This window comes from Alexandromys fortis, unplaced genomic scaffold, assembly GCF_014885135.2.
Source record: "Alexandromys fortis isolate MF-2015 unplaced genomic scaffold, M_Fortis_MF-2015_v1.1 scaffold_24, whole genome shotgun sequence".
Classification (NCBI taxonomy): Eukaryota; Metazoa; Chordata; class Mammalia; order Rodentia; family Cricetidae; genus Alexandromys; species Alexandromys fortis.
Genome location: NW_026067906.1, coordinates 7,637,830 through 7,657,092, shown reverse-complemented (window position 1 = coordinate 7,657,092; position 19,263 = coordinate 7,637,830). Strand labels below are relative to the sequence as shown.

The 19,263-nt window shown below is 36.0% G+C and overlaps 1 protein-coding gene across 3 annotated transcripts in view; it reads right to left on the bottom strand.

Moving 5' to 3' along the window:
* Positions 1 to 19,263, bottom strand: part of Ppfia2 (PTPRF interacting protein alpha 2) — a 321,929-nt gene that overhangs the window by 27,180 nt on the left and 275,486 nt on the right. For all 3 annotated transcript variants that reach the window (XM_050135586.1, XM_050135584.1, XM_050135585.1), the window contains exon 21: positions 2,553 to 2,634. In XM_050135586.1, the coding sequence (XP_049991543.1) occupies positions 2,553 to 2,634 (82 nt within the window). The remainder of the gene's footprint in view (positions 1 to 2,552; positions 2,635 to 19,263) is intronic.

Below are 19,263 nucleotides of genomic sequence, written 5' to 3'. Positions count from 1 at the left end.
GTTTCTTTTTTCCCCTATGGAAATTGTTTCATTATTTAATTTTTCCTTTCTTTTTGATTTAATACAGTTTCTATGTGGTTATTTTGGGGCTGAGTAGCCTGGAACAAACAATCCGTCTCCTACAACACAACTCCATGAGATAAATCCTATGATTCTTGACTAGAGAGATAGGTAATATAAATACACTGAATATGTGGCACAGACAACAATCAGGAAGTAATTAATTTGAATTGAGATATTGTGGCTTTCAAGCTACACTGATATCAATTTTTAGGGAGAGGCAGAATTTTCTACTTATGTATAATGACAAGAACTTATCTACAAGTTCCAATGGGTCAGTGGCTTGAATGGTCTTTATCGAATGATTACATATAATTCTCCTTTTGAATTCTGAATGCTGAGACAGCTTGCTTGTCATGGATTAAGACAAATCTACTATTATTAGCATCGTGATTTTCACCAAAGCACGAACCTTAGCCAAACCAAACATTCCACTCAAGTAGTTACATATAACCTATAAAACTAGTGAGATAATACATCCTTGTTGGTATAACTTGTTATTCAGGAGTAGCTAACTGATACAGACATATTTATTTCTGTATATCCTACAACATAATAATTCTATAATGTGAAAGACCCAAGGAAAAGAATGGTAACTCTGAATCAGTGTGACTTGGGATGTAGTTGAAATCCAACACAGGATATAAAGATATAATAATGTTCTTGTATGGTCCCCACTGAGTTCCAGAAGGGAAAGAACATTAAGATTAGCCTTATGTTGATGAGGACACTAGAAAGTACAGATGATTGGCCATCTCGCTTGGTGCATAAACTAAAACACTTCAAGATAAATAAACATCTATCAACCTTCACTCATCCCTAATGATTTCCTCCTAGCCATCATCTAAGATGTTTGAATTTCCACTCTGGTTAACATTACACAAACATTGCCAATCCATTGTTACAAATGTCATCAATGATTAGACACTGAAGATTTTTGATGTGGATAAATGACGGGGAAATGGGTAGACTGCCTCCCACACGACACTCTTTATAGACTGTGCACACCAGGAAGAAGGAAAAGAGGTAAAAGTTGAGGGCTTCCATTTATGGTCTCAGCATGCTTGTTCATCTTGTTTGTTCCATTTTGTGATTTGAGTCGCATTAGGAAACGCATTAGGAGCAATTTCAGTACCCTGGATAGGTTTAATTAGCCCTGGCTTCACTGTCTGTCATTTTCCAGCACTTGAGTGTCAGGAAATCTGTTTTGTTTCTTCATCTGAAGAATTTGTTCATCCTTTGCCAAAATAGCAACTCACTCTCTGTCAAACCCTAGCTCATTTTCTTGGAATGACATCTGAACAAAGAATCCCTGTCCTTGTTGTGGTGAGAATTATTAAACCTTTCCTCTAGTGCTCCAGTATTTTTGTTCTTTGTTATGTTTTTTTTTTTTGCATAGAAACTTAAAGATAAGCTTGAAGAGGTAACTCTGTAATTAATTACTTTGAAAGGATATAACAAAAGCAGAACTCAGGTTTTTTTCAGTTAGCCCAAGAAAAAAGAAACTTAAAAAAATAACGTGTTTTTCTATCTACCTGTCTAACTGAACATTTTTAAAGTACAATAAGATTTAGCTTTTTTTTAAAACTTGGTCTTTACTTAGCCCTATATATGACACAATGATAAAGTTAAGTTATTTTATAATTCAGAATTATTTCAATGTATGCCTTTGTCTTAGCCAGGCAAGAAAATCCTCATTGCTTTCTCCTGACAAAAGCTATCCTATTGGCTACCATTGGGCCAATTAGAAAAGGTGAATGCAAAGGGAGTCTGTGCTACAAGTGTGCAACACAGGGCCAACCTGGGGTCAAATATGTAATTCTCTCACTGCCATGGTGCTGTCTTCTACCCTGGTCAAATATTGCTTTATTTTCTACAGCAATGTATCTTAGAGGAAACACAGAATGCTGTTCTTGTTATACCAAACAACATTTAATTATCAACTGATCAACTAAGTAATCATAAAGTAATATGAACACTTATGTGACTTAGACAAAGGAGGAAACATAGGTCTCATCCTCCTGTTTATTCACAACTCTCTAAACTTAGCCAGTCCGTAGCCATTTTAGAAATTTAATTATAAACAAGGGTAGAGCATTCTAGATGCTTCATCAAACTTTACTTCAGTGTGAAATGAATTTGTTTTTAACTTTTTTCTTTCTTACTGATGACGATTGGTGGATAGGAGCTGATACTTCCTCCAAACCTCCAAACCACTGCAGTAATAATTTATTCTTTTATTCTAGTACCCATGGAGAGGACAGAACCTGGGGACACATCTGTTTATATCATTGCATATTTTTCTTTGTCCCAACACAAGAAAGAATCCATGACATCTCCATGGTCACAAATTCATAGGCATGAATGTGTTTTCATTACGAGAAGTTATATGATACAGGGAAGCTGTGATTTCAAATCGGTCTTTATCTGTCTTCAAATAATCAAATTAGCAATGATTGACTTAAGCCAAGTCTTTGACTTGCTTTTCTTACCTCCAGCCAAGCGACCACAGTGGGTCCATCCCACTGGGCAAAAGGTAATCCTTTTCTACGAGCTTCTTCAAGAAGTTCATGCCTGAAGTATAGCAAAGACCACTAGTTAGGTAACAAGGAAGAAGGTGCCTGTGATTGTTTTTAATCCACCAGTAATCCCTTGCAAGCATTTAATGAGAGGTGATGTAGAATGACCAAATTCCTTCTAGCTTTAACTCATATGTAAAAATTCCTTTTTGATTTCACTGAGAGAAACATTAATATTTAAAAAATAACTTTATCCGGGATTCATTCATCAAGATTTTAATACTTGTTTAGCAACTAAACTGAACTGTGTTATCAACCAATATCATTTCCATTTAGCAAGAAAACAGCTCAACATGTTCATATGTAGTCATGCAATCTGAGACCTAAATCTGACTTTTGCATCTGCCCTCTCCAACCCCTTTCCTCTCGGAGTGGCAGAGGCAAAGCTTGTATGTTGAGACACAAGACATATTTGGCGGTCCTAGCCCTGTTGTCATGATGATTACTTTGAGTCTGACCTCAGAACCAATATTCTATTTTAGAAGTTAGTTCCTGGTCTCAGGTCTCAATTGTTTGGAAGGTTGGAACAATAACTAAGGAATTTGATCCTTTGACTACACAAAAACCCTCAGCTTGAACTTTTGCTTGGAATACAACATGCACTGTTTTATAGAGAACGTATTAAGATATAAGTAAAGAGCAGTGAAGGGTACATCAAGCCAAGATGGAAGCTAGGTGCTATGAGGGTTGTGGCACACAGGAGAAAATGCATGACCTTAAGTCAAGAACAAAACACTGTAAGGCAAAGACCCTGCCATCTACAGTCTATAGTTTAGTCTTCTAAATGACTGAACTGTTCTGAAATCTTCCAAGCACACACTCTTGCAACTAACTATTCTCTTATCTCCCCTTTGATCTTTTGACTTTTCAAAGATAGCTGACAACCATGTCATATTTGAGTACTACACAAACATGTTGGTTTCCTTCACTGGGAAGCAGTGTAAAAGTGTATAATTCAACAGAGATTTTAATTCATAATCACTACTATTTATTAATGAAAGGGTAATAACATCAGTGATAGTCATTGCTGCTTTCTGACAGCAACATTTTTTGCACATATATGTATGACTACATTTTCTCCTAAGAATTTAGAATTGACATCTGTTAAGTTTCAAACCCCAGACAAACAGCTAAGGTGCTTATTTAAAATAGCAATGCTGGACCTAGCCAAGAAGTTCCCCCAGCATCCCTCAGTCCCTACCGGTTACCAGGTATAGATCACAGCATAACTGCTCCCTTTACCCTGAACACTCTATCCCAGAGGTTGGGCTGCCTTTCCCCAAGTGGTTCTTCCTTATATAATCTAGATGCTTTGGTTCCCCTCTCTCTCTTCTCCCTTCCTCTCTCTGTCTCCCTCCCACACAAGGCCAAACTCAGACTGGTCATGTCCACTCTGGACTTTCTTAGATGCCTCTGCCTATTCTCTCCTCTATATCTATGATAAAATTTCTCTTCAATCATACCTAGGAGTAGTCATGTCCTTTCCTTTCTTTTTTATTTCTTTCTATCATTAAGCATCCATGTTCAAATATTTTTTTATTATTGAAAGAATGGAATCTATTTGTATGCAATCTCAAAATATTATAAAATCCTTCAGGGATTTAGTCAGGAATTTAGTGAAGAACAAAAATAATTGCTTTATTTCTAATATATGTCCTTCATGTTAGCAAATATATCATAGGTATCATACTGAACTCTCAAACAAAACATGTGGTATTTCCCATTAAGAATGAATTGCTTATTGATTCATATATTAAAATGTGTAAAAGAATGCCTTTGAAGACAAGAGGTTTTGTGTTTTACAACAGACACTATAAAAATACATGAAAAACTAGCAAGAGGCAAAGAAAAATCTTAAGTTATTGTAACTTAAAAGGCCCGTAGATTACCTGCTGTTTGAGTTGAGGAGACAGCAAAGCTAAGTTCTGAATATAATATTCAGTAGCAGAGAATGTGTGCAGAGACAGAGATGCTCCACATCCACAGTGGAAAGCACAAACATTCTCAAATGTAACTTTCTATCCCATCACCCAATTCCCTTGGGCTTCCCAGTGACAGTCCACTGCAAGTCTGTCTCCAGTAACTTAGTCTCACTCTGACAGATGTATTTATAGAAATAGGATGAGGAATCAAGTGTACAACGATTCTGTATTGGGTACAAGCTACAAGCTGAGATTTATGCTTGGTGACTTAAGCAAACATATGAATGTGGTTTTCAAGATTCCCTGTTAGACACTGCAAATGCATGAAATCATCCAAATGTATTTGACACAGGAGAAGATTCTTCAACCCAACAGGTTTGCTCATTAATTCCTGTTTTGCTTGACAACAGTGGGGAGAATGGTGATGGTTTTGTAGCCGTTGAGGCGGCTTTGAATAGCAAGTAGAAAATGCAAGAGGAAAGCATGCTAAGAGGATGCTCAGTGACAGATGAATAGCAAGCAGGAAATGCAAGAAGAAAGCATGCTAAGAGGATGCTCAGTGACAGACTGAATAGCAAGTAGGAAATGCAAGAGGAAAGCATGCTAAGAGGATGCTCAGTGACAGACTGAATAGCAATCAGGAAATGCAAGAAGAAAGCATGCTAAGAGGATATGCAGAGATAGAATTAGCATCGAGTGTGTGTGAGGAAATTTAGAGGACTCCTCAAGAGATATAAATGATTATCGTTGGCACATCCTATCCACTACTGAGAGGAATACACCCAGGTAGACATTCTGAGTGACATTGCATGGGGAGAAAATCACATATTTGTGTCGATGCCTTTATTCATTTAGTAAATGAGAAAGTAATGACAACAGCCTAAATGATTCTGCTATTTTAGGAAGTGAAAAAATATGAGTAATAGAAAATATTTTTTTTTTTTATAATTGGAGTGCTTTGCCGGGCAGTGGTAGCACATGCCTTTATTCTCAGCACTTAGGAGGCAGAGGCAGGTGGATCTCTCTGAGTTCGAGGTCAGTCTGGTCTACAAGAACTAGATTTTCAGGACAGGATCCAAAGCTACAGAGAAACCCTGTTTTGAAAAACAAAAACAACAACAGCTTCTAACTGGTTCCCCAATAAACAATGCAATTTGAAGTGAGAGGATCCTATTCTAACTTAGGTTTGATCATGTCAGTTCTCTCCTGTCACTGCCTGTACAGCTATGTGGATCTAACTTTCTGACCTCATTCTTACTCTATTCCCACACCTCCCCTTGCAATATTCCTTCACATCTCCTCCCCTCTCTCTTCCCGTCTCTTATGCCATGTATAAGCCCACTGTCTTTTGTTGTTCTCCTTCCCAGCACTGAAGTCTGTGATCTGCTGAGGGTTCTAAAGTCAAGAGGACCAGTATTTCCACACACTCTGCGGGTTACAGATGTTTTCCAAATTTGCAAGAAAGCCATCCATTGTATAGTATACTCTTAAAACAATTGTGAATGTTGTATGTGCATAGGTGCATGGGTATGCTTGTGTGTGTGTTTATCCATATTCATGTATGCATACTCACACTTACATATATGTTTTGGTGCTGGGGATAAAACACGGGTCCTTGTGTATGCTATACAGTGTTCTAATTCAGTCACATCACAAGTCTCCCTCGGCCCTTTTTGCTTATATTTTGCTTTGCTTCGCTTTGAGACAGAGAGTCTCACTCTCTAGACCAGGCTGACCTATAACTAACTCACTTTGAAATTCAGGCTAGCCTTAGACTTGTGGCCATCCCCCTGGCTCCACATTCCAGGAGCTTTGATTACAAGAGTGAGCTGGCAAACAAATGGAGGCAATTTTTTTTTTTATTTTACGTATTTATTTTTGTTGTGTTATTGTTTTATGTTTTGTTTTGTCTTGTTGGAAGTAAGCTTTCCTTTTGTCATCATGACTACCTGGAATTTGCTATTAGTTCTAGGCTAGTTTTTAATTGGTAGCAATCGTCTATCTTCCTCTACAGTACTAGAATTAAAAGTCTATGCCAGCATGCCTTGCTGTAAATGTTGAACCTCATGACAGACACCATTTGATTTAATAAGTCTTCAGTAAATTGTGTACTGTGTTTTAATTGTACTTATGTGTTTTTTATAGTCTAAGGATCATGTTTAAATTACTATGTCTGAAATAGTGCAAAAATACGTTGTGTCTTGTCCCTCATACTACTATTGGTTCTAACTGAGTCTAAGAACTTGGTCTAGTTTGGGGTCACTGATGAAAATGTAGTTATGATGTCAGGCAGTTTGCTGAGTAGTTCTATTCTCTTTATGAATAGAAATAATGACATGCTTGTGTGGGAACTTGTGGAGCAATCTGGTTCCCAAATCACGATTCTCATACCATAATAGCTTCAGTAAGATAACTCAAGGAATGGGACAAAGGAACTTGATTCTGCCCCTGACATCATATTGCTAGGGCTGATTCCAAGAATGACCTTAATGTCATGAATTTGAGAGTGTAGAGGTGACTGACTGGGTCTATACCTGGATTTTTGCTACATGAGAGTAATGCCAGACTTCATTAATCATAACCCAAGGGATGTGGCTGAACTTTCTTCATAAGGAGGTAACAGGCACAAGCTTGTTACAAGTGTGAGGACTAAAAATAGAAATGGACTAATTACGGAGGGAGCTTGTTTGGAATACTTAAAACTCCTAGTCTTTCTGTATTTTTAAGAGCTGTGTTCTCTGCAGTAAGGAATTACTTATATACTTAAATACTTATATCCTTTAAGGACCAGGGATCTTATCATCAGTGACAGATTTCTGTAATGGCTTGTGGCTTGTTAATAAGACCCGACCTGTGGTGAGCATCCAGAAATGTCTAGCATGCATGTCCACATACAGAGAAGCACAAGGAAGCCTATAACAGTTAACCAAGTTGGCAGCATTCCGTTTTTAATATTCAGAAAGGTATCTCTCAACAGATAAAGTATTGCCTGAGTTTTTGCTTAGGTTTTTTTTTTATTATTCCTGGAGGATGACAATGGATGTCTAAGTCCATCTCACTTGTGTCTTGTTCTTCTTTTATCAACACGAATTTCTTGATCATAGGTTTTTGTAAGTTAAGCCAAACATCTCTAATGCTCTCATAATAACAAAGGATAATTAGCTTCTCAAGGGATCAACATCTTATGGAGCTTGTTATATTTATATATTTAGGACACACCCCCACCCCCACCAATAACAATTATAAAAAAGATACCATAGATCTGAATGAGAACAAAGGGGATGGGGTACACTGGAACAGTTGAAGGGGAAGGAGGGGTAAATTATGTGATTATATTATAATTTTAAATATATACATACACATTAGTATATTTGTCAGGCTCCTATTCTCTTTCCTTGTTATTCTCCTCAATGAATGCTCAAATATGAGTCACTGTTCAAACACCTCAGTATAATTCACCTGCCCATGAACAGTATTTTTACCTTGCTAAGAAACTTACTTCTTTATACCACTGTCATTCAAAACTCAAACTCCATCAGCAACAACACATTGTTTATTCTTCCCATTAGGATTACAAGGACCCCTCCAGATAAACTCATTATTTTATATATTAACACAATGTTAATAAACTAGCCATTTTACTTTGTTTAAGGTGTCAATTGATTTGTGTACATAAAAATGTATTATTTATGATAGAGGTTTGTCTAGCATCTTAACTCACTATAAGCCTGTAACTTCATATTCTTGCATGACATGCAATAGTAGTTTGAAAGGACAAAAGTTTTTCGATGTAGATAAATGAAGCACCGTGTCTCATAAAATAATAGATATCAATAATCATTTACTGTCTGAAGCTTTTTCTAGCCTAAGTGCAAATGAGTATATATATAAATAAATTTAATCACTCTGATGTGTATTGAAACACAGAGATATGAACACTAATGAATAAAGACTGTTTGTAACTAGAGTAATTGAGGAGAAAAACTAAAAACCTCGACAACTTGGTCACACAACTTGAAACTTTTAGTAACTAAAGAAGAATGCTAACTGTGTTTTCCTCATTGTCAGTAACACTGAAAAGATATTATCCAAGTTTTCTTTTCATGTGGCTCATATATTTTATGTCACTAAGTAGCCTTTCTGTTCTTACTCTCATACATAGTGTGGTTCTTAACTTTATACAGTACTGAAGGAAGCATGCTTTACTTTTATAATTCCGACCAGGTTCTGTATCTTGGTCAAGGATGATGGATATAGGTTATAGACAGAAATGGAATTGATAAACTTGCTGCTACAGTTGCAGTGGCTATGTACCCGTGTCACTGTAATCTTAGAGTTAAAAAGCATGTCCTGAGAGTTCATTTGGCCCATTGTAAGTACTTTGTTAAAACAAGAAGAAATAAACAAGTGGCTGTAGAAAATGTTCACACAATTTGACAATCTAATCATCAGCTCTTAATGTTGTATCAGAGACGGTGTCTTCATTAGAATAGGTTAGTAGGGAGTGTCAATCAATTTCCTGGCATTGTTCTTTCTAAATGCCTTCATCTATTAAAACCCAACAGCCTACAGAGTATGATGTAATCTCCTCAGAGTTCAACTGAAGAATGAACATACTGTGTATAACCATGGCAGCTCAGGACTCTGACTTACATATGTGGGAGGCAAAAGTAGGATTATCTGTTCTATGCCTGCCTGGACTTTCTAGAAAATGAGGGTGGGATTTAGAACTCTATTATTAAGCAATTTGTATTTGTTGATAAATTCTGTAAATATCATACTAACAGGAGGAGCGAGTTGGAATTCTTGTATGGAAATTTGAATGATGCATGGTGCTACCTAATTTGTGAAATATCTGCAAGCTGATAATATATATATATATCTTCATTAACATAATTATTCTGAACAGGAAGACATCAAAAATCCCAATCAAATGCTTCAGAACACTGATTACTTAAATATATAGCTAGTGTCATAAATTTAAGTTCCAAAACAACATTAACAATTTTGATTGACTTTTAAAGCACAAGGATATTATGAGTGTGAAAGAAATTATTGGGCATTTTCATACTCAGTGAAATCTATGACATTTAAGTAGAATTTAGGTAGACTCCAATAACATGTATATGGCTGGTTCCCGAAATAGATTATATTAAGTTCTGAAATTATTCAATTTAAACTCTCTCTTTTTCTTTTAGAAGCTATGCAATATAGGAACCTGTCTCAGTGAAGGAATCTGATGTATTTGTGAGTTTCAGCTGGGATTTACATGATTTATTCTCTCAATTTATTTTGAATTTAATAATTTTCAAAACAAGTAAAAAGGAGTAAGCACACACAGAGACTGTGATTAAGAAGTACAATTACCAATGCTGATTTTGAGAACTAGAGGGACTTGTATTACTTCCCATTAAGTGATTTCATTTTTTTACTTGACACCATGGTCTGAATTCCCCACTCACTTCCTGATTGTAATTGAGGATTTACTGGAAAGCTTTGGTAATGCTCCAACTTGTATGACTACCACTTAGATTCTGTTGCTTCCCTGCTTCATCTGATTTTGAGGCCTCTTTTGCTCAGCTTGGAAGTATTCAGTTTTCACATTCCTGTGTTTGTATGTATTCACTAATTCCCTTACTGGGTGCAGAGAGTTGTATTAGTAAGCAGAGGGAACAATCAGGCCACCAAGGGAGCATAGCAAGCAAGTGGGACTCTGTTCTGATTTTCAAATCCCTACACTAGCCTCTTCTCTCCTTTGTCATCCTTGCTGACTATCTGTTCCTCTTGACTGTACCTTCTTCTGCTCTTGATTTAGTGGTTATACTGAAGAAGTAGTTTGATGTTTTGCAATACACAAGCCCTAAAACATTTGAGACAGTTCAATTTGAGATTAAGAGCCAGTATGCCAATCCATTACAATAACGGCAGTGAGTCATTCTTTTTTTGTTGCTATTGCTTTTTAATATGTCATTTCTTTTAGTTATTTTCCTTCAGAAATGTAGAAATAATGGGAAAGCAGCAGGCAAAATGTGTATGATGGTATTAAATTCTGCTAGAGAGAGTGATGTTGAGAAGAATTTACAGCAACCATCATGCTACCTGCCTGTCAAGGGTGGACCTTAGCTTGCAATACAGCTTTGAATATTTTACTAACGTTTTCATTAATATCATACAATATACAAACTAAAACAAGTAAAATAGTGTGAAATAATTTGGTCTAGCAACTAGAGCGTATCAATAAAGTAAAGAAAACATAAACAACAGTAAATAACAGTGTGTTACTATTAACTAGAAGAGTGTTAGGTGTTCTCTATCACTCTCTGCCTATTACTCTGAGGCAAGTTCTCCCCCTGAACCTGGACTTGTATTTATGTTTAGGACATCCAGACATGCGTTCAAGGGTCAGAATTCTTCTTGTGACTATGTATCAAGTGCTCTTGTCTACTGAGGTTTCTCTCTAGTCTGTCATATTTATGGGAAAAATTATGTTAAGAACAGTAATACATCACAACTAACAAAATGCCTTAGTGAACTGATCATGTGGCCTATATTCCAAGAGCCTGCACCAATGTAAATGTTTCATAAATGTTGTACATATTTCTGTCTGATTTTTACTTTAAAGCCCTATTTTATGAATGGACAACATACCCTAATTCTATTTCTAAGAAGAGTATTTTTGTTCATTTTTCATTTTTATTAATAATTTAAAAAACTTTTTGAAATTAAAATATAATTCTACCATTTTACCTCTTCCTTTTTCTTCTATTATAACCGCTCTTCAACCTCTCTTTGGCTGTCTCTCAAGGACGTAGTTTTCTTTTCTTTAATAGTTGTTACACAAAACCTGACTCTCCACACAGCAATGCCCCATTCCTCTGCATATGTTTTAATATCCTAAATATATGCATGCAACATATATATCTGATTATACACACACACATACATATACATATTATTTCAGGGCTGATCAGTTGGTATTAGATAACCAACTGAAGGGTTCTTCCTTTGAGAAGACTATTTCTCCTTTTCTTATTATTCATTAGTTGCCTATAGTTCTTTGCCTAGTTTTGGGGATTGGTGTGATTTCCCCTTTCTGTGAGAGAAATGTTTTAAATTTGAAACTTTTACTTGAGAACTATGTATTTTGAATCATTAAAAAAATAATCACCCATATAAGAAGCAATAGGAAAAGGCATACATTTGGCTAAAAGCTAGGTCACTTTGACCATTATCAATGCCTTGATGAGGAGATTCATCACTTATCCTTTTCCATCGAAATGAGTTCTGAAAACTGACAAATGAGTTTGTCTCCTGAATGTAATTTGAAGAACTGAACCACGGGCCCTAGTTAAGCACATTTTCAGCCAAGCAGCACAAACAGAGTTGAAGCTCATCTTGAAAGCAGGACTTGAGCCTCAAGGAGCTCTCATTAACTCTTGAAGAAAGACTTGAGAGTTAGGACAGTAAGGCCTGCAAGGTAAATTTGCATGCATCTCATAGAACCAACCAATACTAGTTTTCAAAAAGCCAATGTAATTCAAATATAAATATTTCTCTGAACCAATGATTCCTTTTTCTGTGTAGAAATGAGTGGACATCGTGAATTTCATTTTAGGTCAGAGGCAGTGCAGTTGGTGTTATAACTGAAAAGAGAAGTGCTAAAGAGAAAAACGAAACAAACCAACAAAAAAAAGATGGTGCTGAAAACCAACACGTTCAGCAGCCGTTGTGAGTCAACTTACCCCGGTGTGCTTTTCATGAGATGGAGAAGGATGGATGGAAAAGAAAAGCACACAAATGTTAATGGATACATTTCAATCCAAAGAAAGGCATGGAATCAAACAATAGCATCATTTCAGAGGTGAGGAATCTCATGGCAGCACAACATGGTATCTTAGCAACCATTTCAGTAGTGGCAGTACTGTGTTCATTCCACCACGATACACACTACGTCCACAAGTCTGCTCAGGCTGCAGGCACGTCTGATGGTTGACCAATAAGTCTGCATTTAGTATGAGTCACTCTGAAACATGCAGGACCAAATTTTCTTAGTCTCTAGTACACCCCAGGAAGAAAGCAAAGGACATTCTTTACTTGGGACCACAAATGTGTCATTTTATATATAGGAAAAATTCCCTACAGAACAGCCTACCACCAATCAAGGCCACCATTTAAACTCAAGACAAATGGTGAAGCAGAAAGTCACACCTTAAGTGGACAAGGCATTTAGTGGAGGGCCAGGAAAATTGGGCTCCAATTTCATACATATTTTGTCAAAACTGTTAACAGGTGTTTTATTCATCATTATCTATTGTATGAAAAAATTGTGAAGTCCATTACAGCTGCAGAATTTTTATTCTAACAAGATTTATAATAATTCTTGCTTTAAGGATGTGTAAAACAACTTGATTAAGCTTCTCCTGTCTTATATTTTCTTGTATATGTGCAATAAAATATTAAATCTGTGCCAATTATATGGATTTTATGGGAGACTTGGTTACTTGAACAGATATTTGCAAATGTTGCTTATAAAACATTAATTGGGTGATTTGTCTATATCTGGATCTTCACAAAACCAAAGACATTCAAACTTAGCTTTGAACTTAACCACTTGCATCCTGGATGTAGTAGAGGCATTTAGAAAATATGGAAGTTAAATAATCCAACAAAAAGCAATGAGAATAATATTTTAAAATTTCTATGCAAACGATAATTCTTAGAAAAGAAACCATGGCTACAACCCATAAACTATATCCAGTTTAAGAAAATATGAGGCAGAAATTCTTAGTTGAGAAATTAAGCAAAGTAAAGCGTTTCCTTCTACATTGCAAAACTATCATAAAGAAAAGCTTGTTGTGTCGTAAACACTCTGCACATGCCTCCTCCAATAGCATTCATTCAGAGAAACAAGGGGGGCTTTGAGAAAATGCATGTTCATTGGCCTCAGTTCCAGAATAGCTGCAACAATTTCCTTACGTTTTCTTATAAACCAAATCATAAATGTCTAATAGTTGGCAAAACAATTTCCTAAGTTACTGAAGTCACAGATCTTGCACATCTCATACAGAAAAGAAGTAAGTTATGACCTAAAAGAGATACTTTCTATATTTTAACTGGATTTCTTACCAGCACACCTGTTGTTGAACTTGGAAAAGAGACAGAGCACAAACTCTGAGCCTTCCAGAGAAACTGACCACTTCATCTGGGATGGATTGTGACCATCAGCAAAGTAATCACCCTCACCCTGACTGTGAATGATTCATCATTTTCCAATACATTTGTTGATTAAATTTGAGCATAGTGAAACATTAATTTTCATCATATTACATTTGCAATGCTTTAAATAATTAAGGATTACAGTAATATAAAAACCTTTGAAATACAAAATAAAAATGATAACAATAAGCATGAAACAAATCTCAAAGTCAAGTTCATAGTTCATAATTTTTGTCCTAACAATATATTTCATTTATTTTATATTTTTCATCTAAGAATACCTTTATTTGAACAAAGGAATAGTAAGAAGTTATATTGACATCTGTTCTGTGAAGTTATCTTTATTGCTTGTCTTATCATCAATATCATGAATTTTCTTCACTTACACAGTTAATGAGTTCTGAGTTGCTATATTATTTCAGAATATCAAATATTTAAACTCAGAAATTTATTATGAAAAGCATGAAAATGGATAGACCAAAATGACAAATGACTCAGAGATAGTGTGATAGTAGTTTAATTAGGAGATAATATGTATTAATAGAGAAGTTCCTCTTCTACAGAAGATGTTTATTTTTTTATTTATAAAACTCATTTCACTCTTTCCTACACTTGTTTGTTAAAATTAAGTTATAAACATTATTATTTATAATCTATTCTACTGTGTCTGAGTTATGAAAATAGCAAAAGAAATTTTTATTAGGAATATGCTTTCTTAAGTTATGGATCATGGGATTCATAGTAAACGAAGAAACAAAACAAATCTAATTATTCATATGTTTTTGAAAACTTCAGTTTACATTAAGTCCCAACATTTACCACATGATGTGTGTGTGTGTGTGTGTGTGTATGCGCGCACACGCAAGTCTGTGCATGTATTATTTCAAGGGTGGATCTAACCATTTCAGTTGTTGAGACTACACAATCTGCGAGCAAATTCTGACCCCTGCTTTTCTTTAAAACAGTCCAACTGAGATTAGAATATTCTAAGAAAAGCAGCTCACTCAACAAGTCTCTTATTTCTTAGTTCAAGTTAGGGAGTCACGGATATTTTAAATCATTTATTAAGCACAGATTCAGAAACTAGTGGATAGCAGTTTAAATCGATGAGTGCAATAAAGATTGCATTTTTGATTGATTCATTCATGCACTCAAACTTACAGTTGGTACTGTTTTAAGGATCATTTATATTCTGTCTTTTAGATTTGTAAGAGTTAGATGTTTCCATCTAGTTAAAGATGAGATAAGAACTGAAGGAATTAACCAAAAATGGCCTCGTGTAATGGTAGAATTGTTTTGGATTTGTAGAGTGTCCTAGTTTCCTGGTGCTATTTTCCCTCTGTGTCGCTGTCTCTTTCATTGACTCACTGATGAGCAGAAGATGCATATTGCAGGACTGGAACAGAATGGAATCACCAACAAGAATTGAAGAAAGAGGAAAGAATATCAGGGAGAGAAAAACATTATCCTAGGAGGCAGGGCAGACTCCACTAATGAATGTGCTACATTTTCCTACAGAGACTTTCTCAGTAGTTCAGACAGTCCTAGCTACAGAGTAGAAAATGCAGATTCATTGATGGCTGCAGACATCGCTCATAAATACGACCAAATGAAAGGGGAGTAAGAAATTTGAGGTACTTTTTTTTTTCTCATTTTACTGAAATTGTGTATATTCAGTAATAGGGAAAATGGAAAAAAGGAAAAGAGGATACTGACTATGGAAAGAATGACATTTTTAAAAGATCATTGCTCTAAATTGTAATAAGACTGTGGTTAGTAGAAAATGATAAGCTTGAATGGTTGAGTTCAGAACAATAATGAGATCTAGTCCCTAGTGAGCCTTACTAATAAAAAACACAAGGTCTAAAGTTATAGATATTCATCATCACAACACTATTTTAAATAACTTTTGTTTGTTAATAAAGGCTTCAAGTGAATACAGTTCTTTAGAGTCCTTTTAAAAGGCTATGAAATCTTTATTTGTACTACAATTTCGCTTATTTTTTGCAAAGAAATTGAAGGCAATCAATCCACAAATTAAAGTTTAGAATATGTAAAATTTACAGGACACACCATTGTATGTTTGCACATGTATGTGTTTACACAGTATGCAAAATTTTAAGGGAGAATCCTTTGAGTATAAAACTATGATTCCACTGAGAAGCCATTGATAAAGGCACTGGGACTTGTTTTTACTGCATGTACTGTCTTTTTGGGACCCTAGTCTATTTGGTTGCAAAGCTTCCTAGTCCTGGATGTAGGGGAGAGGGCCTTGAACTTCCCACAGGGCAGGGTTCCCTGCCCTCTCTTAAGGAGGGAGGGGGAGTAAGGAGGGCGAGTGGGGGAGCAGGAGGAGGGAAGGAGGAGGGGAAGAAGTGTAAACTTTTTAATGGAAAAAAATTTAAAAAAAACCCTCTGATTCCATAAAATGATGGCATGCCAGTCAGTAAACTGTAAAAATTCTAGCTCTCCAAAGACTTAATGAACTGTAGCTACTGTAGGAACAGAGGGAGAAAAAATCATAATCAGAATATATTATGTGAAGAAAAAAACCTATTTTCAATAAAAGGCAAATAGAAACATAGTTACTATTGTATAGGTGTTTCCTTCATACCTGCAAGTACCTGTTAGAGATAGGAGGGAAACTCAGACACTGGAAGCTCCCAGAACTTATGAAGCCCTGAGCTCACAAATCTTAAAAGGCGCCACTGAAACTCTATAATAGTGGTTCTCAACATGTGAGTCGCAACCTCATTGGAGTTCAAGTGACCATTTCACAGAGGTTGACCAAAACTATCAAAAAACACAGAGATTTACATTATGATTCATAGTGGTAACAAAATTACAGTTATGATGCAACCGTGAAAATAATGTTGAGGTTGGGGTTCATCACAAGATGAGGGGCTGCATTAAAGGTTGAGAAGCCCTGGTCTACAAGCTGCATAGGGAGCATCTTCAGTGATCAAAATTTCCTGAGTCCCCACTCATCTTGTGTTAGACTTTTTAGTAGGTGGTAGCTATGTTTGAGTTACCCACACCTCTTTAGGTAACCCATTAAACTTGGCTCTCCAAGCTAGTCTTTCGCTTCTTGTCAACATATAGTTCAATCTTTCATGAATAAGGAATAGTTTATTCACCTATTGAAATCCTACCAAATACACATGATTGCTTAGTCTGGGTTGAATATAATTAAGGGGCCACACTCCCTTCCAGGTGGTCAGTACTTTCTTCTCTGGTCTGTAATGACCAGAGGCAGTCTTAGTGTTGGCTCAACTTCATCAGCTTAATAATCTCTGACTTTGGCTCAAGTTCTAATCAAAACACCAGAATAGGACTTCTTTGGTTACTATTGCCCCTGACAGCGCCTGGGATCTCAATTCTACACATTGAACATATCCCAATCCTTGCTACTGGGGTTTGAAAACATGCCTTGATGTCTTCCAACTATTCTCAGTGATGTTCCTCTGAATACACATGATACTGAATTCAATTGTTTCCCAGACCTTGCACAAGGTCCAGTTAATATCTATTTAGTACATAGAATTTTGACCCTTCACCACCTGCTTTGAACGGAAAATTCTTTACTGGGTATTGCTCATTTTCTTGCTTTACAAAAATCATTCTCCCATCTCTGAGAAGCTGTGTATATATATGCACATACATACATTTATAGTGGTCCTGCAGTTGATATCAGGATTAAATAAAGATCCCTACTGAAATTTATAAATGTTGAATAATTACAAAACTTATCGAAAATCTTGGGTGCATCTTCTCGTACATAGTTTGACAAAATCTGTTCTTATTTTAGCCGCTAATCACAGTGCCTTGCACTCACTTCGCATTTCAGTCAGTCATCATCAGACCATTTGTTCAGCTCCTTTTGTCACAAAGGTCATTGGTGTTAATCTTGAAGAATAAGTTTAGATCTAGAGCAATTGATGACTTTCAGGCTGGACTACTTTTGTTATTCTCTCCCAAAGCTTGTGACTTAGATAAGTGTCATGGAACCAGAAGAGCTTAAGTGCAATCATTTGTCTCCATGTCTGTCTGTTCAGAAATTTTTTTTGTTGTAAATTGGGAAATTCAATAGTCTATATGACAGTTATTGGGATATAACAACACTAAATGAATAAATGAAGTGTCACTACTTGCCAAATTTATACAACACTCATTTTATTTAGGGCTTATTTAGTCAAATTATTAATAAGCTTTTTAGCAAAATTAATGATAGGATTTATTTAGAAAATAAGGTTATTCTAGTATTTGTAAGACTTGGAGTTTAATTTATAATTAGTCTTTATTATTTCTAGATCCAAATACTTCTTGAAAGCAACAGTATGTTTGATCATAAAAAACTTGGATGATGCTTACTCTTTAATGTTTTGTTACTCTACTGTTGGCTCTAACTAGCTTTTTCTTTTCTCGTCTTTTGTCATTTTTCAAAGAGATCAGATATGTCTAACTACATAAAAGAAATCACTACCAGTTTTCTCAGCTTTAGTTTTCATGAAAGAACACTGCATTGTATTTCACTGTTAGTCTTTGTATCATATTATTTAGGTTTAGGAAAGACTTTTTTGATTGCCGTTGGTTGGAGCACAACAGAGCTCTAAAATGATAGCTTGCTCTCAATACAGGCACAATGCCACACTCTGTGCTCTGAAGAAGAAAACTGGAACATATTTTCCCGAAGAAATACTGGGTTTAGGTTCCTAAAAGTTATACTATAATAGATTATTTGAGTTGGCTGTCCAGCAGCACACCCTTAGTGGCTGCATGAACCCTCAGCAGTAGCATATCCTTGATCTGTGTAATTTAATTGGGTTTCAAGACTCCAATGGTTTTATCCCAGGCTTTCGGTCTCGCTGAACATAGCCGACAAGGAGGACTACTGAGAACTCAAGAACAATGGCAATGGGTTTTTGATCCTACTGCACTTATTGGCTTTGTGGGAGCCTATGCAGTTTGGTTGCTCACCTTTCTAGACCTGGATGGAGGTGGGTGGTCCTTGGACTTCCCACAGGGCAGAGAACCCTGATTGCTCTTTGGGCTGACGAGGGAGGGGGTGTTGATTGGGGGAGGGGGAGGGAAAGGGGAGGCAGTGGTGGGGAAGAAACAGAAATCTTTAATAAATGAATAAAAAAATAAAATAAAAAACAACCCCCCCCAAAAAAAAAGAAAAAAAAAAGACTCCAATGGTGTGAGGAGGAATAGATGTACTTCTGAAAGCACAGTGCAGAAATATAATCTCTTATTGTCATCTGGAAGGACTTTGGCTCTGATGTCTCAGGGATCCATGAAAGGCTCAGTTTCTGCCCAGTTGCTCCTTCTTTATGTTTTATGCAGCTAAAGTCCATTTCTATAGTATAGCTAGAAAATGGACATGTGTGAGCAAAGATCAGATGTTTACCTTCCATGTACACAATACCACCTAGAGAGGAAAATATGTTCACATCTTTGAACACAAGGTCTTGACTACAACTCAT